General features: G+C 37.2%; 1 protein-coding gene across 2 annotated transcripts in view; it reads right to left on the bottom strand.

Annotated features, from left to right (window-relative positions):
• The window catches only part of Gucy1a2 (guanylate cyclase 1 soluble subunit alpha 2), a 338,698-nt gene that overhangs the window by 46,677 nt on the left and 268,513 nt on the right, over nt 1–23,508 (bottom strand). Inside the window, exon 7 of one of the 2 annotated variants that reach the window (XM_035443424.1) lies at nt 7,667–7,678. The exons of the other annotated variant lie outside the window; for it this stretch is intronic. Within the exon in view, the coding sequence (XP_035299315.1) occupies nt 7,667–7,678 (12 nt within the window). The remainder of the gene's footprint in view (nt 1–7,666; nt 7,679–23,508) is intronic. 2 annotated transcript variants of the gene reach the window in all.

The raw sequence follows: 23,508 nt of genomic DNA, 5'->3' as shown, positions 1-23,508 counted from the left end.
GGGTAATGGCTGACTGCCATGGCCGGTCACCATAGAGAAGCAGAGAGAGTGTGTAGGTGAGAAAGAGCTAAGAGCAGTGTGAAGAAGCAGAGAGAGAGAGAGAGAGAGAGAGAGAGAGAGAGAGAGAGAGAGAGAGAGAGAGTAAAAGAGACAGCAGCAGGAAAGTTGGAACTTTTAAAGGGTCCTTTGCACATGCATGCAGACTCAGTTCCCATCGAACCTTGGTGTGGTGACCAGGGTTCTGCTTGAGTGGATTCCGCCAGGTAACAGGGGCAGGGCAGCATAATGCCTGAACCTTTCAATTCCCAATTACATATTTTCCTTTATAAGAGTTTCTGTGGTCATAGTGTCTCTTCACAGCACTAGAAACATTAAGCCATATAGAAATAACTTTTTAGAATTCAAGAAAATTTAAGTAGAAGTCATTGTCTACCACGATACCTGAGAACTTACTTTTTGTAAAATTAGTAGGGAAAATATATTCTTCAATGAAAAACAAACAAACAAAAAAACTCTGGTTGTAAATGGAGAAAAATGTCTCACCAGCCACTGTTGTCACAGTTAATTTTGCTAGGACTGGACAATGAAAAAAAGCTTGATGGTTCCATCAATTGTAATAACTTCCCCTCTATATGTTCTTTGAAATTGAGCACAAGGATTTTCTTAAGTCCTTTTTGCTCCATTATCAATAAACAGTTTATTTAGCTAGCACTTCCTCAGTCACCAGTGAACCCTAGAATTGTACATCAACTTATTGAAGGATTATTTTTTATTTTAATTATGTTTTTGTAAATGTGCTTCCCATTCTGTTTGTAATCTACTTCAGTCTGTATACCTTTTAAATTCCCAAAAGTCACTTTCCTACATAAGTTGAATGATATTTTGTGCATTGCATAGCTAAGCAAACTATTCTCAAGTGGTAAAGGAAAATAGCTTGTCCTTCAGTGGTACATAAAATTAATTTAATTCACATGTTTCATTTTCAATCCACACTTCATGTTACATAAAGTTAGTTTTAAAGAAATGTCCACATATATTCCGTTGGTTTGCTCTGAAGAAATGGACTATTTAATGACTTTCTACAAGACTGCCTGTAAGATGCCAGGTGTTGGTGGCTCAAGCCTTTAATCCCAGCACTCAGGAGGCAAAGTCAGGAAGATCTCTTGGAGTTCAAAGCCAGCCTGAGCTAGAAAGGGAGTTCCAGGACAGGCTCCAAAACAATACAGACAAACTGTCTCTAAAAGCAATCAATCAAACAACCAAAAAGGACTGCCTGTAAGTACTAAGCACTGAGATGCCATTATACAATTCCATTACACTTTGAGAAACCAGCAAAGGAGTTTTTGAAGAAAGACAACATGAAAATGTGGCTGCTAACAATGAAATATTTGACAGTATTAGATTTGGAAACAGAAAAAAAAAAACGAGAACAGAATGTTCATCTTTGGAATGAAAATTTTCTCTAATAAAGCAATCAACGAATGAAAACAAGTATCTGTAAGGCAAAAGGAAAGAGATATCATGTTGTGTGACTTTTTTAGACTACGTTTCTTTATCTATTGTTTGTATGTACAGATGTTTAAGCATTCATGTTGTTGTGCGCATGTGGAGGTCAGAGAACTGTTCTGGAATTCACTTTTTTTCTAGAATAAAATGTCAGAGATTGGAATAAAGTCTTTAGGCATGGCAGTACGTAGCCTTTTCCTCTGAGCCAATTTTCAAGCCCAGAAGCCATTTCTTTCTTTAGAAAACAAAAATCACACTTTCAGTTCTTTGACAATTACTTACTAATGTCTGCTGATTATTCTCTTCCACCATCTCCTATCACTCTCTTCCCCCTTCAGCTCCCTCCTCCCTGCCAGTCCCTTTCCTAGATTAATGACTTCCTAACAGAATTAAAACAATATTTAAGATCAACACAGACTTAAAAAACATATTATTGTAAGAAACTATAAATTTTATTTAAATTTTTCATTGATGAATTCATCTGCTACAATTTTTTTAATTTAGCTATTGAGAGAAAGGTAGCATGAAATAGAAATTAATTAGTAATTAACACTGCTGTATTAGGCAGTGACCCACTTCAGTTCACATTAGCTGATCTCATATTTAATAAATGAAAATTGTATAACGGAAGAAATATCAGCAAGATGTGATGTCATTGCTTCTCATGGGGAAAGGAAAACAGAAAATTAAAAATGTAGCTTTGTAGAATTGGTTCTGGTGACCCATGAAGAGCAACCCAAAAATTGCTGAAAAGCAGAAAACCAGAAAGAAGCTGGTGGGTTCCATTGTCATAATTATTTTGGAATAAACACATTCAATACTTTTAAGGAAATCAAGGTTCTTATAGTCAGAGACACTTAGAAATATATATGCAACAGTCATAATGATGAAGGGTCTGAGAGAGCCTTTCTGCACTCTTCAAACCCAAGCAATTGACATAAACATGATAGGTTTCACTGCTAAATCAAATGTCACAATCAAAGGCATTGCATCCATTTAGTTCTTAATATACATAACTGCTTTCTGACACATGCAACTAAAGAGGGAAAACTGAACGAGGTAGCACTATGTAAATATGTAAATAGTTGCTTGTATTTCTTCTCTCAGGTAATGGATTTTCATTCAACGACAAGAAACAATTCCCCTAAAACTACCCAGGATTGTTTGTGTACCAATTTCTGTTTTCCAAGCAAATGCTACTTATTTTTATATGGTTGAGGTTGTTTCAAAATATGCATGTAATATCACGTAAGATTTTTGGAGAAACGGCCACAAAATAATATAATTATGGGAAGAACTGAGTACAAAGAATTGTAAATCATGACTTTTCAATAGGAGAAAAAGGTTTTAGGGTATTTTGATCTACCAATGTGCTTGTTTGATGAAGCCTCAATTTTGTTTTCACTTGGTACTTGTCTGTTAATCTATAAATTTTCTTTAGGTTTTTTTTTTTTTACATTGGTTTTCAAGGCAGGGTTTCTCTATGGCTTTGGAGGCTATCCTGGAACTTGCTCTTGTAGACCAGGCTGGTCTCAAACTCACAGAGTTGGGGTAATCCATAGAAACAGCTGACCTGAGCAAGGGGAGCTTGTGGACCCTAGACTGACAGCTATAGAATCTGCATAAGACTGAACCAGGTCCCCTGAATGTGGGTGTCAGTTGAGGGAGGAATTTGGTAGTCTGTGGGGCCACTGGCAATGAAGCCAGTATTTGTCCCTAGTGCATGGTCGGTATTTTGGAGCCCATTCCCTATGTAGGGATACTCACTCCTGCCACAAATAATGTGACAGACTTTGGTAATCCTCCATAGGAGGCTACACCCTCTCTGAGGAACAGATGGGGAGATGGTGTGGAGAATGGGAGGATAGGAGGTGTAGGGAACTGAGATTGGTACGTAAAATAAGATTGTTTTAATTTAAATAAAAAGATTAATAAAAAATTAAAAATACTTGAAACTATAAAACTACCACAAAAATGCACCAGACAATGCTCTTTGCAGTGATTTTTTTTTAAATCTGATCTAGAGGCATAAAGAAAAATACAAATAAGCAAATAGGAATACATAAAACTAAGAAACTTGGAACTTAAAAAGAAATAAAAAGAAAGATACAGCTCTCAGGTTAGGGCAAAACATTCCCAAGTCATGCATTAGTGAGGAGAGAATACTGAAATTACCCAAGGAACTCACAAGCTTATCAAACAATTATCTGAATAATGCTCTAATATTATGCGATAGACATGATATTTCCCAGTATCCATGTCCAAAGTTTGCTTTCCACAGTTGATCAATCTAATTCTTGAAAGAGAATTGGATCTTGATACTCTATCCAAATCAATGGGAGAGTCTCCTGAAGAATTAATTATTTGATGGAATTACTGGAAACTTACTGTGAAATATTCTTGGAGGACACATCTTTTGCCATTCCCCCTTGTCTCCTTCTGCTTCCTAGATGCTATAGGTAACCAGGTCATATCCACCATACCTTTCAGTCAAGATGTTACAGTAGCAGAAACAATGGAAACAGGTCACACACTAAGACATCTTCAACTGAGAGCCAAAATAGGTCATTCCTTCAGTAAACTATTTCTCCTCCTTTAGGTATTCATCACAGTTATGTGAAACTGACTAAAACAGCAGAAAGCAGACATCCCTTAAGGGAATTTAAGCAGAAAGTCATCAATTATATTAAAATTACACTTGTCCCTCCTTATTACAGAATCCAAATTAGAAACACATTAAAAATATGGAAAAAGGGACTATTTACAAGTGGTATTTCTGAAAATTTACTGTAAGTTTGTGTAGTCATTTTGGATAAATATATGGAAGCTCTGCAAACAATTGAAAATACAAATGCAAGCCAGGTGTTGGTGGTATATGCCTTTAATCCCAGCACTGGGGAGGCAGATCTTGTGAGTTCGAGGCCAGCCTGGTCTACAGAGTGAGTTCCAGGACAGCCCCCAAAGCAATACAGAGAAAGCCTGTCTTGAAATAATCCCCCCCAAAAAAAAGAAGAAGAAGGAAAAAATACAACTGCTATATGATCCACCAATAGGTATTAAAATCAGTGTTTTGCGGGGGGTGGGCCTAGGCCATATCCCAAAGGATAAGACAGACTCTGATAACCCCCTATGGAAGGATTCAACCTCCCTGGGGAGCAGAAAGGATATGTGATAGGTAGGGTTTTAGTTGGGGGGATGGTAGGGGAGAGGGGGGAGGGAGTGGGAACTGGGAGTGACATGTAAAACAATCTTGTTTCTAATTCAAATAAAAAAAGATGGAAAAAATCAGTGTGTTGTAGAGATGATAGCAACCACATGATCAGGGTCATATAGCCAAGATATCATCCATGATTCCTTAGCTTCATTGTATGTACCCTAATGATATGGTAAGCTGTTCCAGCCTGGGAGTTGGAAGGAGATATTAATGACCTTGGGGTGGAACAGAGACCAGCCAATGGACACATGCTGTTTACTTTCTCTAGATTAAAAAAATAAGAGCCAGTCTTTATGACTTGTTTGTTTTAGGAGAAACTCCCAACATAATGAAGTCTACTTTTTTGCATCTCAAACTTGAACATGTGTTGTTTCAGTTTCTCTATATCAGACTTCACTTTCACATTTGACCCTTACATCTACCACCTTTTTAATAAAGTAATTATAGTCACAACTTACCACAGATTCTTGAAATAATTCTCTCAATAATATCACATAAACACCTCACACTAAGTGTACTGACCACAATATAACAATAGAGTAAATACTTTCTTAAGTTTTAATAAAGCTTAAATTTAAAGATATACCCTGGATTCAAAAAATGCAATTTCAATTTTAAATTTAATAAATATACATAGACTACACTATAATGACACAAGTTATACAACACTATAAGTGAATTTGAAATAAGAATTAAGTACTTATTTTTATCAGTAATCCATAACCAAGCCATCTTAAACTGTAGTTGTTTTATCATCAAATGAACACTGAACATTTTTACACTTTTTTTCTTCCATTTTTTATTTGAGTTAGAAACAAGATTTATATTACATGCCATTCCAAGTTCTCTCGCTCTCCCCTCCTCCTCTACCAACCCCCAGCTAAATGCTTACCTATCACATATCCTTTCTGCTCCCCAGGGAGGGTGAGGCCTTCTTTAGGGGGTCTTCAGAGTATGTCATATACTTTGGGATAAGGCCTAGGCTCTCTCCCATGTGTCTAGTCTCAGAGAGTATCCCTCTATGTGGAACGGGTTCCCAAGTTCCATTCATATGCTAAGGATAATTACTGATCTACTACAGGAGGCCCCTTGGATTTCTGAGGTCTCCTCACTGACACCCGCATTCCTGGGGTCTGGATCAGTCCCATGTTGGTTTCTCAGCTATCAGTCTGGGGACCAAGAGCTCCCTGTTGTTCAGATCAGCTGTCTGTGGGTTTCACCAGCCTGGCCTGGACCCCTTTGCTCATCACTCTTCCTTCTCTGCAGCTGGATTTCAGTTCAGTTCAGTGGTTAGCTGTGGGTGTCTACTTCTACTTCCACAATCTGCTGAATGAGGGCAATCAGGTAGCATATAAGTCAGTCATCATCCTCATTATCAGGGGAGGGCATTTAAGGTAGCATCTCCTCTGTTGCTTAGATTGTTAGTTGGTATCATTTTTATAGATATCCAGATGTTTACTTAGTGACTGATTTCTCTTTAAACCTAAAATGTCTCCCTCTATTATGGTACCTCTTATCTTGTTTTCTTTTATTCTTATCCGACTCAACCTTTCTGCTCAGCAGAAAAATCAATGGAATCTTGAAATTTTCAGGAAAATGGATGGAACTAGAAGAAACCATTCTAAGCCAGGTAACCCAATCACAAAAAGACAAACATGGTATGTACTCATTCAGATGTGGATTTTAGACAAAGAATAAAGGATTACCAGCCTACAGTCCACACTGCCAGATAAGCTAGTAAACAAGGAGGACCCTAAAAGAAACATACTTGGTCCCCGGGAGAAGGGGAAACGGACAAGATCTCCTGAGCCAATTTGGAGTATGGGGGAGAGGGAGCTAGGAGAATGAGAAAAGGAGAAGATGAGGGTTGAGGAGGACATGAGGGTACATTTTATTTTAAATAAGTTCTTTATCAGAAATACAGTTTCCTCACCCACCCAATGTATTTCTTTTATTTTTCTCTTGAAAAATACTCAAGGCGTCCATAAATTACAATAATAGAAGTAGAATGGATGGGCCCCAGTTGTCAACCATGCTGACAGATGTAAAATAAAATCATTCTGTTTGTTAAAGGATGTATTTTTAGCTGAACAATCTAATCACTGGTGTGTCCCTTAAATACAAAACTGAGTCTTGGTTAATCCTCTCTAAGTCCATTGTGTATTAATTTATATGTCTCTCCTTTTAGTGTACTATCTTATTAGGATATTTTTCATCTATAACATATATATCTAGCCTTATTCTTGATGAAATTTATACTTTTCACTGAATAGAGATGAAAATGACAATTATATTCGTGTACTAGGATTGTCATTTTCAACCCTATTCAGTGAAGGCCCTGCTCCAAATGATATGACAGATTTTGAAGATCCCCATGGAAGGCCTCATTCTCCTGGGGGAGAAGAAAGGGGATGGGATAGGGGGTCGGTGAGGGGGGAGGAGAAGAGGGGAGGGAGAGAGAATTGGGATTGACATGTAAAACATGCTTGTTTCTAATTGAAATAAAAATAAGAAATATGACAATTCTAATAACTGCTGGCAGAAAAAAAGCTAATTATCCAACCTTTGCTGACTCTGGTGAATTCTATGTGTCTTCCCCCATCCAAGACATTAATGAGCACCCATATGGAAAGGAAAGGCCTAGTATATTTCTCAGTCTTGTCAGATGAAGCAATAAAGGATGTACATAATTGGAGGTGATCTGTTTAATTAAATGCAGCCCTTGAAGACTCCACTGAAGTCTTATTCTCCAGTGGTGATGTGTGCTTTCTCCTCTATAAGTTACACTGCCTATTTCCTGAGATTCTTTTCCAGGAACTCAAGATATGACTTAGTGTTCTATGCCTGAGCACTAAAATGAATAGTACTATTCTGAAAACAAGGATGTTATTAAAAAGTCATATGGAGATACCAGAAGGACTTTTCTTACCATTGTTAAACATAAACATACCTTTTAGGCTTAAAGTACAAAATAATTGCTATATTTTAAATATGATAGCACAATTCAGGTGCAGTGGTACACACCTTTAATCTCAGCACAGAGGTGGGTAGATCTTTGTGAGTTCAAGACAAATGAAAGTAAAGAAAAACTGGAGGTTGTTTATGGAATTAAATTATAGAATAAATATCCATTTAATACCTGTTATAAATCATAGTGCTACATTGGTTAATATTTGAGATGGAAAAATATTGTATCATGTATGAATTTAAATAGAGGATATCATTTTCCCTTTGGAAAGAATTAGCATTAGGTAATAGCATAGAGATGTTCATTGAATTCAGAAATATTAATGAATTATAAGCCATCATAGCATGCAAAGATGGACATGACATGTACAATACCACAAAGTTCATTAGATCTAGTAGGTAACATATAAAAATTTGTACATTCATCTGTTCATTGTATAATATACCCTTGCATGACAACGTCTGTATGTAGCAAATTTCTATGTCTAATGACTATATACAATGAGAATTAAAATAAAGATAGTAAAGAATGCTTGATTTATTAATGATGCATAACTTATTTATTATATAAGTTAATTGTTATAGAAGTTAAGAATTGCCTAATGAAGCAAATATTTGCTAGTAAATAGAATCGACTATTGAGGAAGACTTCATATGATTTGACCTTTACCAAGAAAGGGAATAGTAAAAGAAAACCAAATAAAAAACTAAAACAAGACAAGTATAACATAATAAAATATTAATATTTCTAAAATAAAAAGGAATCAATATGCAGAGGAGCAATAGCCTAGTATATTTAAGTCATTGTGGGTAGGAAAATGTACTTAATAGTTTATATATATGAAACACCATCTTAATGACAGATTAAAATCACTGAGTATGCTGTTGCTCTCTTCTTGCCAGCAGTAGGGAGCCTATCAGTTGTTAGATACTGATTTTTATGTAACATAGCTAGATGCAGAGACATTCTAATGAATTTGTAGTATGAAAATACAAATTTTAATGGGAATGTGGGGATAATCTAAGGTGAGAGCTGAAAACTGAAAAAAAAAAAAGATGACATATTTGCCAAAGAAAAATTTGGAAGCTGTGCAGAAGAAAGGTTCATATCATTCACATTGATGCTTTCTACAATTCATTTAATTAGTGAAAGGAGGTTTTGCTGGGAATGAAAGGAGTAATGTTATGATACAAAGGCTGAAAAATATTCCTAGCCACCACAACTCTGGAAAACTGAAAGAAGATCCTGGCAGATTTAAATTAAAAAGGTTTAGTTGACTTCTGAAGGTATGCATTCTTAATACACATTTAGCTACCATAATTGTGCAATTTTCTCCAGTAGCATGGATAAGTCCTAAAGAAATAATACTAAAATAGTGAAAGATAAAAAAGAGGCAGGCAGGAGCAGTGTTGAAGTGGGAGGATGTCAAGTGAATCTTGACAATTTTGTGTGGCAGGCAGGATTGTATTCTGCCTATCCCCTTACTTGAAATTCATATGCTGAAATTCCAAATTCAGGTATCTCCAAATGGAATGGTGTTTGAAATAGGATAAGTTCAGAAAGAACTATGTACTTGACAACACAGAATAGTTGATGGCCTGGCGAACCACTGTGACTGGTTCTCTTATAAAGGTGATAAATTTGAATGGAGATATGCAGATATACAGGAAGAGTTCTATCCTGACTTCAGTGATGCTGGTTCAAGCCACAGAAGTTTTGGAGCTTGTAACAATCCTTTCCAGGTTCTTTAAGGTAAACATGGCTGTGCCAGTGCCTTTACCTCATGCCTGCAGCATCCATTATTGTGAGATAAATAGTTGTTCTGAGCCAAATAGTTCTTGAGCGTTTATTATGGCAGCTAAAGCAAATTGAAGTAAAAGGAAAACACAACCAGGTACATGGACAATGAATGCAAGGAGAGACAGAGCTTTGAGCATAACAGAAATCCATATGGTTTGAGAGACCCAGTACTCAGCAGAATTGCAGCCATAGCTCAAAGAGCTGGGCAGAAGGCAGCCTCACCTAGTCAGCAAGGTGTGAGGGTCCTGACTACTCCCTGACCTTAGCAGGTGGCAGCTCTATCTAGTCATTCAGTGGTAACTTCCCCTGACCGTTTCATCCCATGGAGAGAGGCCAATCAGAAATGGTAAACAACTAACCCCAAAAGGAGAGGCCAATTAGAGATGAGCAAACAACTCCAGGTGTCCTTGTGATGAGTCAAAAATGTTGCAATTCCCCCCACACCCTACATAGCCAATGGGCTCAGTCTAGATATCCCTAGCCAGGCCTTGAGCCAATCCCAAATCTGTAGGTATGCAGTTTTGGAGAGCTTGAACCAATTCTGAGTCTGTACCTATTCTGGTTTGGTATTCCCCAAGCCCTCTCCTTTTGTGCCTGGCCACAATAAAAACTACCATCTCTCAAGCTTCCCCAGTTATCTTCTGCTCTGTTTCCACTGCTCTGCCACTGGCTCCCAGGCTCTGAAGGCATTCCCAATCCCCATATGAAGCCTCTCAGGAACGCTGGCCCTTTGAATGGACAGGCAAACAGGATCGAGTGTTTGCCCAGATTAAAGCTACCCTATTGTCTGCTCCAGTGCTAGGACTCCCCAGTATTACCAATCCCTTCTACCTATAAAGGGGTGGCTAAAGGAGTCCTAATCCAGATGCTTGGGTCATGGCCAAGTCCAGTGGCCCATCTGTCAAAAAGGCTGGATCCAGTTGCATCAGGGTGTTCTCATGCTTAAGAAACATAGAGTCCATTGCCTTGCTTGTCAAAGGTACAGAGTTCACCCTAGCTTAAGAACTGACCATGACTGTACCTCATGTGATAGAAGGAACCTCAAGAAGCCTCCATAGTGCTGAGTGAGCAAAGCAAAAATGAACCCTTGCTACCAGACCCTCCTATTTAACCCACCCTCCTCAGTGCATATGCTTTGCCTCATCAATGGCCCTAAACCTGGCCAATCCTGATCCTTGATCCAGACTTGGATTAACCAATTCCCGACTTCTCTGAGGTACTCAGCCAAATCCATGGGATATGGCCTTCTTTGAGGGACCAACCAATGCCAGATGCAGAATTCACCTGGTTCACCCATGTGGGCAGTTTCATCAAAGATGGAAAAAGACATGTGTGTGTGTGGCAGTGTTGATTAAGGGAAAGAACATTTGGACTGAGGCTCTGACCCCAGGGCTGTTGTCCCAGAAGGCAGAACTGATCACCCTGGCTAAACATTTGCAATTAACTGTGTATACAGAGAGCAACTATGCATTTGTATTTTATTTGCCATAGCACACATTTGTGGTTATAAAGGGGGCTCCTAGAAGCTGAGGGAAAGATTACCAAAAATAAACAAGAAATCCTGGACATGATCAGAGCCCTATGGCTCCCAGCTAAGCTGGCAATCATTCATTGTCTGGATCATGAAAATGGGGACTCTCCAGTTACTAGGGGAGATCATCATGTAGACAAGGCCACTAAGGTAGTCTCTAAACAGGATGCTTCAATACTAACATTAAAGCTTCCAGACTTAGGTCCCTGTGAACTGACAGACAAACCAACATATACTTTAGAAGAATTGGCCCTTGTCCACAGGCTACTCCAGTCCTGGAAACCCAAAAGGCAAAAGGAATGGTGGCAGGAAGCAGGAGACTAATCCTGCCTGCCAAAGTGGCAATGGACTTGTTGGGACATATCCATGGAGCTACTCACCTGGGCCCCCAAAAGACTGAGAATGTACTCAGATGGTCCCATCTCAAAATACTCCATCTCTGAGATAAGATAGAACAAGTAGCCTCTAAATGCTTTGCCTGCCAGCTAACCATACCTCAAGCTACACTGTCCATGTAGCATAGGATAACCTTGAATTTTCAGTACGGCTCTTTCTACCTTCTGAAGAAACCCTGAGGGTTATACATATGCACCAGAACACTGTGTTTATTCAGTACTAGGGATGGAACTGAAGGCTTTCTGTATGCTAGGCAAGATCTCCAGAAAGTGATCTGCATCCTTAGATCCCATATATTTCAGATGCATACTTTGTCAGAGATGAGGCAAAATAGGCAAGATAATTCTGGGGGTATTTATTTTTGTTTGCCTTTACTCTTTTTAAAACTAACAAGAGGCTATCAGTAGAAATAATAAGGATTAAAGGAAGAAATTTATTTCTCAGCTTTGCCCAAAGTCCATGTGAAAAAGTGTTCCACATCATCTAGGAGGGGTTTGTACAAGGAAAGAGTAAGACATTTCCTCAAAGGGATTCAATGAATAGTTTTTAAAACAATTGAAATTAAATGGCAAAAGTGGTAAGTCTGATAACACAACAATAATTCTTGATGGTCCCATGCCATAGATCCTTGCAGTGTTTCCTGCTTTCTCATAAAAATCTTAAGTAACCATTTCTATTTATAACAATATTTCTTTTATAACAATAATGGGTTGCTCAGAAAACCTACAAAAACATTTTGTCTTATGTTTGATTATTTTTTAATTTACTCCAAAAATTAAAAAAATATTCAGATCATATTGCTATGAAATAATATATCATAAGTAAAATGAAATGTTACATTTATTATACATTTAAAATGAAAATGATTTGTAGAGAAAAATACAAAATAACTACTGTCCAAATGCTGAAATTGTAAAAAGCCTGAATTTGGAAATAAAAAATAACATTTTTTCACATAAGATAATTAGACAAATACATCTGCTTCTTTTTTGTTGTTATCACCAAGATTCTTTATTTCATACAATGTAATATAAATACATTTTCCCCTTCCTCTACTCCTCCCAGTTCCTCTCTGCCTCACTTCCTATCTAGATCCATTCCCTTTCTGCCTCTCTTTAAAAGAGAACAGTCTTCTCGCCAGGCGGTGGTGGCGCACGCCTTTAATCCCAGCATTCGGGAGGCAGAGGCAGCTGAATCTCTGTGAGTTTGAGACCAGCCTGGTCTACAAGTGCTAGTTCCAGGACAGCCTCTAAAGCCACAGAGAAACCTGGTCTCCAAAAACCAAGAGAGAGAGAGAGACAGAGACAGAGACAGAGACAGAGACAGAGAGACACAGAGAGAGAACAGACTTCTCAGAGATAATGACAAAATATAACAAAATAAAAGATACAACAAAACCACCTTATTGAACAACAGAAAAATAAAAGAGCCTGAAGAGCATGCAAAAGAATCAGAGACCCACTTATTTACACATTCAGGTTCATGTAAAAGTACTAAACAGGAAGCTATTATGTATACAGGGAAAACCTGGTGCAGACCCATGTGGGCCCTTTGATTGCTGCTTAAACCACAGTAAGTTCATACAATCTTTGCTCATTTTGACTTAGAAGGTCTTGCTTGGTGTCCTCTATGTACTGTGGCTCTTACATTTTTTTCTGCATCCTCTTCCATGGGATTCCCTGAGCTCTGATGGGAGGGATTTGATGGAGACCAGGCATTTAGGGCTGAGTGTTCCAGTGTCTCTTATTCTGTGTAATATCTGGATGTGAGTATCTGCATCTGTTATCTTTTGCTACAGGAAGAGATTTCTCTGATGATAGCTGAATAAGGCACTGACATATGTGTAGAGCAGAATACCATTAGAAGTCATTTTATTGTTCCTTAAAACACCCAGTAGTATTTGCTTTCACCCTAGTCCTTTGAGATATCCAGTCTCTGGTTCTTAGTCAACGAAGAAGAATCAGAACTTAATGTTATGGACTTGCCTATGAGAATCACTTTCATTGCGTCCCATAACTTTGGGGATCCATTTTCATTCAATTCTAGAAAGTCTTTAATTGCTTACTTTTTTCTTGACCTAGTTGTCATTCAATAGAAAGTTGTTTAGTTTCCATAAATTTGTAGGCTTTCTATTGTTGCTGATACCCAGCTTTAATCTGTGGTGGTCTGATAGGACACATGGAGTTATTTCAATTTTCTTGTATCTGTTAAGCTTTGCTTTGTGTTCAAGTATGTGGTGCAGAGGAAAATATACATTCTTTCGTGTTTGGATGAAATTTTCTGTGAATATCTCTATGTACATTTGATTTATTTATTTTCAAAAATGTATTTACTTTTAAAATTTCATTTTACATTCCAAACACAGTTCTCCCTTCCACCCCTCATCCTAACCCCTCAGTTCCCCCAGCCCATCCCCCCATCTACTCCTCCCAATGACTAAGGGACTCCTATGAGGAGTCAACAAAGTCTCGCACATTAATTTGAGGCAAGACAAAACTCCTCACACCTTTATTAAGGCTGAGCATGGCATACCACCATAGGGACTGAACTCTACCAAGCTAGTTCATGCACAAGGGATATAGATCCTGGTCCTACTGCCAGGGGCCCATCAGATAGTCTGATCTTCACAGTTGTCTCCCACATATGGAGGGCCTAGTTTGGTCCCATGGAAGATCCATAGTTGTCTATTTAGAGTTCTTGAGTTTCCATGAGCTTGGTTCAACTGTCTCTGTAAATTTTTCTATCATGACTTTGACCTCCCTTGTTCATATATTCCTTCCTCCCTCTCTTTGACTGAATTCCCAGAGCTTGGCCTGGTGCTTGTTTGTGGATATCTGAAACTGGCTCCATCATTTATTGGATGAAGGCTCTATAATGACAGTTGGAGTTTTCACCAATCTGATTATAGGGGAAGGCCAATTTGGGCACCATCTCCACTATTACTAGGGATATTAGCTGAAATTATTTTGTGGATTCTTAGAAATTTCCTTCATACCAGTTTTCTCACTAACCTGACAGTGCCTGTCTCTATCAAGATATCTGTTCCATTGCACTCCTTCTCCTTCCTTCTCCCCTCTACATTCCCCCATATTCTCATACCCCTCCATATCCCCTTACCACCACCTCTCTCCCCCATTTTATCCAGGAGATCTCAAATAATTGCCCTTCCCAGGGGTTTCCATGTGTCCCTCTTAGGGTCATCATTGTTTCCTAGCTTCTCTGGATCTGTGGATTATATTCTGGTTCTTCTTTGCTTTACATCTAATATCCACTTATGAGTGAGTATGTACCTTGTTTGTCTTTCTGAGTCTGGGTTACCTCACTCAGGATAGTTTTTTTCTAGATCTATCCATTTGCCAGCAAATTTCAAGATGTCATTTTTTTCTTACAGCTGAATAATACTACACTATAAATATACCACAATTTCTTTATCCATTTTTCAGTTGAGGGGTATCTAGGTTGTTTCTGGGTTCTGCATATTATGAGTAATGCTGCTATGAACATTGTTAAGCAAGTGTCCTTGTGGTATGTTTGAGCATCCTTTACGTATGTGTCCCAGAGAGGTATTGCTGTGTCTTGAAGTAGATTGGTTCCCAATTTTCTGAGAAAACACCATACTGATTTCCAAAGGTTGCACTCCCACCAGCAATTGAGAAGTGTTACCCTGACTCCATATCCTCTCCAGTATAAGCGGTTCTCAGTATTTTTGATCTTAGCCATTCTGGAAGGTGTAAGATGGTACCTGAGAGTTGTTTTGAATTGCATTTCCTTGACCATTAAGAATGTTGAGCTATTCCATAAATGTCTTTCAACCATTTGAATTTTTTCTGATGAGAATTCTCTGTTTATCTGTGTACTCTATTTTTTAATTGGATTATTTTATATTTTGATGTCCAAGTGGATCAAGGACCTCAAGATGAATCCAGTTACATTAAACTGATAGAAGAGAAAGTGGGAAGTAGTCTTGAATGCATTGACACAGGAGATCATTTCCTAAATATAACACCAGTAGTAGCACAGACATTGAGAACAACAATCAATAAATGGGGCCTCTTGAAACTGAAAAGATTTTGTAAGGCAAAGGGCATAGTAAGTAAGACCAAATGACAGCCTAGAGAATTGGAAAATATCTTCACCAACCACACATCTGACAGAGGGTTTGTCTCCAATACATAAATTTGTTTTATAATATTGATTAGTTTAGCATTTAGTTTTGAGTTTAGTTTTTGTCAGGATGACCTGCATTTTCATGAGAATGGGATATTGAAGTCTTGAACAATCAGTGTGTGATGGTTAATATATGCTTGAAGTTCCAGTACTGTTTCTTTTACAAACTTTAGTTCCCTTGTTTTTGGGGCATAGATGTTAAATTTTTCTTTTGATGAGTATATAGTGTTCTTCCTTATCAGCTCTAGTTAGTTTTGGTTTCAAGTCTATTTTCTTAGATATTACAATCGCTATACCAGCTTGTTTCTTAGGCCCTTTTGTTTGGAATAGTTTTTTCAACCTTTACCCTAAAGTAATATCTTTCCAGATGTTGAAGTATGTTTCTTGGATGGAGCAAAAGGATGCATCCTGTTTTCTCATCCATTCTGTCTCTGTCATTTTATCAGAGAAGTGAGACATTTGATATTAAGAGTCTGTGCTGTCATCTGTGATCTCTTTCATTCAAGCACATCTGTCCAGTATATTCTGGTTCTTAAATTCTCCACTGAGAAATGAGGTGTAACTCTAATAGGTATGTCTTTGTACATTGCTTGTCTTTTCTCTTTCAGCCTTTAATAGTCATTCTTTATTCTGTAATTTTATTCTTTTGATTATTATATACCAATAGGACTTTCTTTTGTTGTCCAGTTATTTGGTGTTCTGTATGCTTCTCATATCTTTGTAGGTATCTCCTCTTTGGGTTAGAAAATTTTCTTCTATGATTTCATTGAAAATGTTTTCTGGGCCTTTGAGCTATGTTTTTTTCCTTCCTTGAATCATTCTTAGGTTTGGTCTCTTCATAGTAGTCCAGAATTCTTGGATGTTTTGTGTCAGGAGATTTTTAGATTTAATATTTCATTTGACTAATGTATCCATTTTTATCATCATATCTTCAAAACTTGGGATTTTTTCTTCCTGTATTCTGTTTGTGAGGCTTGCTTCTGAATTTCCTGTTCAAATTCCTAAATTTTTCATTTCTTAGTTTGTGTTTTCTTTCTTTCTTCATGGATTCTACATTCATCTTAAAGTCTTGAACAGTTTTAGACATTCTCTTACATTATTTGTTTTTGTTTTTCTGGATTTCTTGAAAGGATTTAGTCATTTCCTTACAGCATTTGTTTGTGTTTTCCTGGATTGTTTAAGCATTTCATCTATTTATTCATACTTTGGATAAACTAATCTATCAGAAAAGAATTTGCACTCATTCCACAGCACTAGAAAGTAGACTCCACCATCAAAATGCAATAAACTTTTACATACAATTATAGCAAAGCAGAAAACACATGAAGAATTTATGAAAGTATTTTTTATATAGAATCTGTCCTAAACTGACAATCTGAACATCCATACCATCATTTCATAAATACATTTTTCTGAGGCAGATAGAAACATCAGTATAGAAGTCCACTGGAGTACACTGATAGTTTACCATCTTAATACAACCATTAGTCATTTCTACCAGGTGCTCAAAGGCATAAACATTTCTTGAAAAAACAATGCTAAACGGATGATTCATCCAACAGAGTGTTTACTAATAGATATGTCATGCTCAAACCTCTCATAAATTGTGTATCTTAAAAAAATTAACCCGATCTTTGCTCTGCAAGACAAGCAAATATTCACTAACATGTTAAATGGAAAAACAAAAATTATTGATGTAATAACTAATTTCCTTTGTCAATTAGTGACTGTAAACTCATTATGAAAACACATTCTAATGAATGATCCCTTGGACTGTTGTACTGGACTGAATAAAAGCGAGAAGTAAACTGACCATCAGCATTCATTTTTCTGTACTTCATGACTGTAGCCATAGCCTGACCTTCTGGCTCATATTCCTGATGCCATGCCTTCTCCATTACCATGGACTGTTTCCCCTAGAACTTTAAACAAAAAATCTCTTCACTTCCGAATGTGCTTCTTGTCAGATATATAGTTACAGGAAAGAGATTGTAGTATAGTTTCCCTTACTGCAGCAACATGGACAACACAATATGTCATTATTCCATATATTGTTGTAACATCAGTTCTACTTCATTATACTTTTGCTAGCAAAGTTGTTCATTTTTCTCAAGTACTAAAGGTGAAAAATTAATACAGACATTTATTCTTTTCAAAAAGATACAATTTAGATGATGCAATTTTTGAAAAAAACTGACATTGATAAAAAAAAAGAAAGTCAAAGTGGGTACCTTTTGATGGGCCTTGCCAAGGTCTGCTACTAAGCAAACATGCCATGTGCATGCAACAGAGTTAAGAAGGAGTTTGTTGGGAAAGGTGGGAGGGAGAGAGCGAAAAGCTGTCTTAGAGTAGGGACCTGAAAGATAAAGGCAGGCAGATAGCAGACAGAGAAATAGGAAAGAGAAGAGGCAAGAGATGTTAGACAGGAGCAAGAGAACAAGCGGTGCCTGGTACAGACTTTAGAAGTATGCACAAGTCACATAGGAGATTGTGGACAGCACTTGGTGACAGGTGATGATGTAACTACCTAAGAGCCTGAGACAGTCTGCTGCCATGATGGGAACTAACAGGCATAAGTGGGAAAAAATAAAAGAAATGTAATAGAGCATATCACTAGGGCAAAATATTTGCTTTAACAGTTAGTACGTTATGTTGTAAAAATGTGACTATGTTGGTGTTCAAAGCAAAGCACAGAGAAAGGCACTACATACAAACATAAAGTAATAATGTTTATTTAAAAAATAAAGTATACAAAATATATTATGATCATCAATGTAAAAACAACTAAACAAAATTCTCTATTTCCTATAGCCAATGGCAAATTCAATTTCTGTGAGCATATATGTCTAGAACACGAAACATCCTCTGTTAATTAATCAAAATTTTGGTTTAAAATAATTTTATTCTCCCAAAGGAAGAAAAGTTTCAATGCCAAATTTTACCAGTGTTGGTGCAGTTGCAAAAAAATATTTTCTAGAATAAGGCCTTCAAATAAGCTTAATGTCCATATCTATTTTGAATACACAGTTGTTCAATTGATTTTGAGATGGTACATATCCAGTTTCCATTTCTCTGGAAGCTAATTGGCACCAATTACTTTCTATTTAAATTTCACAGTCATGACTGGTGATTCAGTCAGCTTACTTGTATAAATTTCTATCACTACAGTTTTATTTTGATGCCATTGTTATTACTAACATCTCTAAAGTTCATGACCAAAACATTTTACATAATTATATTATAAAAAGATATGATGCTCCCACCATGTCATTATGTCATAGCCAGAAAACTTTTTGTCCAGTCCACTTGTACTTATTGTCTGCTGTTTACTAATTAGTAATTGAACATGTAACTGAAATATTGTGCTGCTTCATTTAAAAACATCTGAGCCATTCTAATTTTAGGAACATAGAGAGATAGAAGAAAACATGGTTTACAAGGACATCAAATTAAATCCTACTAATTGTAAACTAGATAGTTAAGAGTAATCCATGTACACCTTAAAAATATAAACTAAAGCTACTCAGATAATAATTGAAAATTTTCTTTCTTCTAAATTCACTAGAATGAAAGTTTTCTGTCCATTATTCATAACAGTGCAATTAGGCAATTGATAGAAAATGTCCACTGTTTTAATGAATCTGATGAAAGAGAAGAAAAATACTTTAAGAAGCACAGTGTGCGGCTAGCAATGGGAGTAACAAGCAGAGACTAAAGGAAAAAAATCCACACTAAAGGGATGAGTTCAGTGTGTGGCTTGTGGAAAAGCTTGCTAAGTAGAAGAAACAATGTGTTTGTTGTCTTTGTCCATGTCTGCATTGTTGAAACAAATGAACATGGGCTATTCCCTATCTGAAACACCTTTCAGATCAAACAATTAATTAAAGAAAACAAGTTGGATGGAATGCTGGAGCTTGAAAATCTTTGTGGCTGGTTGAATGGTTTTTAACTGAATAGACTTAAATGACCAGATGTCTAGGTATTGTGTTGACAGAATTTTAAGTTATGAGCCAAAAATGGGAAATAAAAGAAAAAAAACAGATTAGCATTTTGGCAAGCAAGCAGTCTGGTCTACAACTCAATTATGCAGTTTTGCACATGAGAGAAATCCAGTAGATGCTTGCTAGGTGAATAATCAAACTATCTGAATATAGTGTACAATTTCAGAAGTGCTTTTGATTTTTGTAAATACCAAAGTTGAATGGAAGTACCCTTTAGTGGTAGATTATTCTGCCTCCAAGAGCTATTGCTTATTAAAAGAAAATTCAAGTGCCAGAGATGGCCTATGAGTTATTCAGCATCAAGTCTCCTGAGATACTCTAAAACAATGCAACCACTGAAGTTGGTTGCTTACCAGAACTAGATGGGTTAACATCACACATGTTTTGGTTACATGACACAGAGAAATCAAACTGGAATTGATGTGGAAACTTCCTTCATACTGGCTAGTTTTCATAGTGCTGGAAGATATTCAGGCTGTTAGGAAACATTTGCCACAATGGTCTTACTGATCTGAGAAACCTGTATACTTCACTACAAACAAGCCAGGCCATATGTTTCCATAAGTGAAGTGAAGGTAAGTTTGTTGTATAGGTAGCCAACAACTTTCTGATGAGAACTGAGGTCAGCTACATAAGAAGTTACTCATATCTTTTAATATGGCTAGGGAAATGATAATCCTGTTTGGAAAGCTTCTCACTGTTCTTGTGCTAAATAGACATGACCTGCCCACAAGTTTGGTTCTCAATTATCCTTAACAATTGATGTTGTTGTCAGCTTTGGTTAAAGAAATTTCTCTTTGTTGTGGATATCAGTAACTGCTGAGAGACTCATAACTGGTCATAGTGATGATAATGAATGACTGTGACAGCTATGAATATAATATCTATATCAACCATCTCCCAAGACTCAGAGATCAGAATGAGAGAGCACAGAGAAAGAACGCAAGATTTGTAGGATGCGGCAGAGTGCTATTGAATGCTTTCTTCTGGATATGACATAGTCATTACACTCTAGAATTCACAGCAGCTTTTATTATAAAAACAATTCCTACATAATATTAAGCATATTAACATCCTGTTATAAAGGGTCACAGGACTCATAACACCCCATTTATCTCAAAGAATTTACAACAAGGTAATGGATTCTAAGAGAGGGAGAGAAATTATTTTCAGTGCTCTAGCCAGTGGTATGGTTTGCATGCTCTTATAAATAACCTTTCACCCTTGTTCTTGTAAGCAAACATAATCAAATTAATTGACTCACAAACACACACAAATTACATGAAAGAAGAGTTGCCCTGGTCATGGTGTCTCTTCACAGCAATTGAAATCCTAAGATAGAAGTTGGTTTCACAGACTTGGGTATTGTTGTGATAAGCCTGATCATGTTTTTGTTTGTAGGGATTTGGACTTTGGTACTTTGGTTTAGGAAAGCAGTGGAATGCTTTAACCATTGTTTAATGGGCCATACAAGTAGAAGCATGGAAGCCAGTGGTGCTAAGACTTATTTGAACCATGGGGATCTGGCTCAAGAGGCTTCAGAGGAGAAGAATTTTAATATATTGGCTAGAGAAGGTTCTTATAATGTTTTGGAGGAAAAAAAAGTGGCTGCTTTTTGCCACTATCTGAAAAGTAGGCCTCAGGGTAAAGTGAAGACTTTTGAATTAATTCCCTTGACAGAGGAAACATCAAAGCAGTTTAGTATAGTCTCTGTTGTGTGATTATTAGTGGTAACTCTAATGAAGACTTATAGTGAAAACAAACAATCCAAGCAAGGAAAAACTTTTAAAAATTGACAGATTGAAAAAAATGGGCACCAGGAAGTGGAATAGAGCTAAATCCTGTATACAAGGATATAAACATATTAAGAAATGGAATAAAGGGAGTGGTGACCTCAGAGCAAGATCCCACCCAGCTAAGTTTCTAACTTGTGAAAAGAAACTTAAGAAAAGCTTAGAGCCTAGTGGGGTGGTGTACACATTTATTCCCAGCACTAGGAAGGTAAGAGCTATCAGATCTCTGAGTCTGAGGACAGCCTTGTCTAGAGATTCAGTTTCAAGACAACCAAGCTTAAGCAGTAAAGGAGAGAAAGCTGGTAAAGTTGTAATTGAACAAGAGGGCCATGTTCCATCCCCAGTAAGCATCGTAACTTGGCAGATTTAAACACATGGTTCTGCAGTTAAGAATAGTGGAGACTGGCTATGAAATTTGCTCTGACATTAAGGCAAGCCACTAAGGGCAGGTGTCCCTGAATGGAGGCCTAGTGAGATCTTCTTTTGAAGTTGGGAAGATGAAGCCTAATTGCCTTGGCAAATCCAAGATGTTGGAGATGCTAGAGTGATAGGATACCTGCCAAGGAAAACTGTAAATAGGGAGTGGAACCAGCACAAGAGAAAGAATTATGTTGCCATCAACAAAGCTAAATAGAATTGGGGAATCTGAAGAGCATTTTGACATCAAACATGGAGATGCGGAGTTTGGAATTTCCCCAGCTCATTTTCAACCTTGCTTTGGTCAAGTATTTCTGAAGTATGTTACCTTTCTTATGTTTTGTAAATGGTAAAGTATATCCAGTGCCATTATATGTGATTATTTTGATTTTATAAGAGATGACAGCGAAGAGATTTCATGAATCTCAGAAGAGACTTTGAATTTTAAAATATTGTTGAGACTATGATAGACTATGGAGATTTTTGAAGTTGGATAAATTGCATTTTGTATTATGATATTGTTACAAGCTTATGGGGGCCAGGGTGTGGAATGTGATAGTTTGAATGTAATTGGCCCCCATAAGCTCATAGGAGATGATAGCAGTATGAGGTATGGCTTTGTTGGAGTAGGTATGGCATTGTTAGAGGAAGTACTTCTCTGTGGTGATGGAGTATGAGGCTTCATATATGCCCAAGACACACCGGTCCCTCAGTCCACTTCCCATGATCTTCATATCAAGATGTTGCAGGCAGCATGTCTGCCTGCACACCACCATGCTCCCTACCATGATGATAATGTACCGAACCTGTGAAAAGTAAGTGCCAACTCAATTAAATGTTTTCCTTTATAAGAGTTGCTCTGGTAATGGTGTCCATTCTCATAAATAGAAACCCTAAAACAGGCCCCAAGCATCTGTTATGTTTTAAATCTCTGCCTCCATGGTTTGTACATTGGCACAAAGGAGATCATATTCTCTGCTTGCTTTAGCAGGTTAGCATACTAGAAAATTTTAACTTCAGAAATATGCTCAACCTTTTTTTCTTTATAAATTTCAAAATTCTATAAAACATCCTCATATTAAATTAAAACATAATGGTGCTCATTATTTAAAAATACTCATGTATAGCTATCATTAGTAGATATTTCAAAGATACTGAGCTGTTACTACATGTGAAATTTTTTTTTAATAGAACAAGGCAAAGCAACTTTAAAGGATGATCTGTGGAGAGCCACAGCCCTAAGATGGTGCCTGGCTGGATGCCAGGTAGTCCAAGCTTAGCTGTAAACAAGCCTTATTTGGAAGTGCTTGAGGCATCTGGCTTCCTCCTTCTGTGGCCTATCCGGGATTGCCAGATGGCATGAGCTGATTGGGCACTGAGCATCTACTTAAGGGCTTTTGGGGGCTGGGAGAGAAGAGAAGCTGATGTACAAAGTTCCTGAATAAACTGCTTGAAGAAGAGTTGTGGTAGTTTTTCTCTTGCTGGTTGAGATAGACGCGACAATGATCAATATTATTAGCTTTGTCAGAAGATTATAAATCATGTCATAATTGTAACAACTCATTTACAGTGATGAATTCCAGTTCTGAATAAATTCTTAAACTTATTTACTCTCTACCTCTCTTAATCTTGATATTCTCAGCTATAAAGACAATAAAATTTATAACATTCAAATTCCCCAAGTCTTGTAAGAATTCTATACCACTAATTGTGAT

Source organism: Cricetulus griseus, chromosome 4 (genome assembly GCF_003668045.3).
Source record: "Cricetulus griseus strain 17A/GY chromosome 4, alternate assembly CriGri-PICRH-1.0, whole genome shotgun sequence".
Taxonomy (NCBI): Eukaryota; Metazoa; Chordata; class Mammalia; order Rodentia; family Cricetidae; genus Cricetulus; species Cricetulus griseus.
This window is presented reverse-complemented; position numbering and strand designations above follow the sequence as displayed.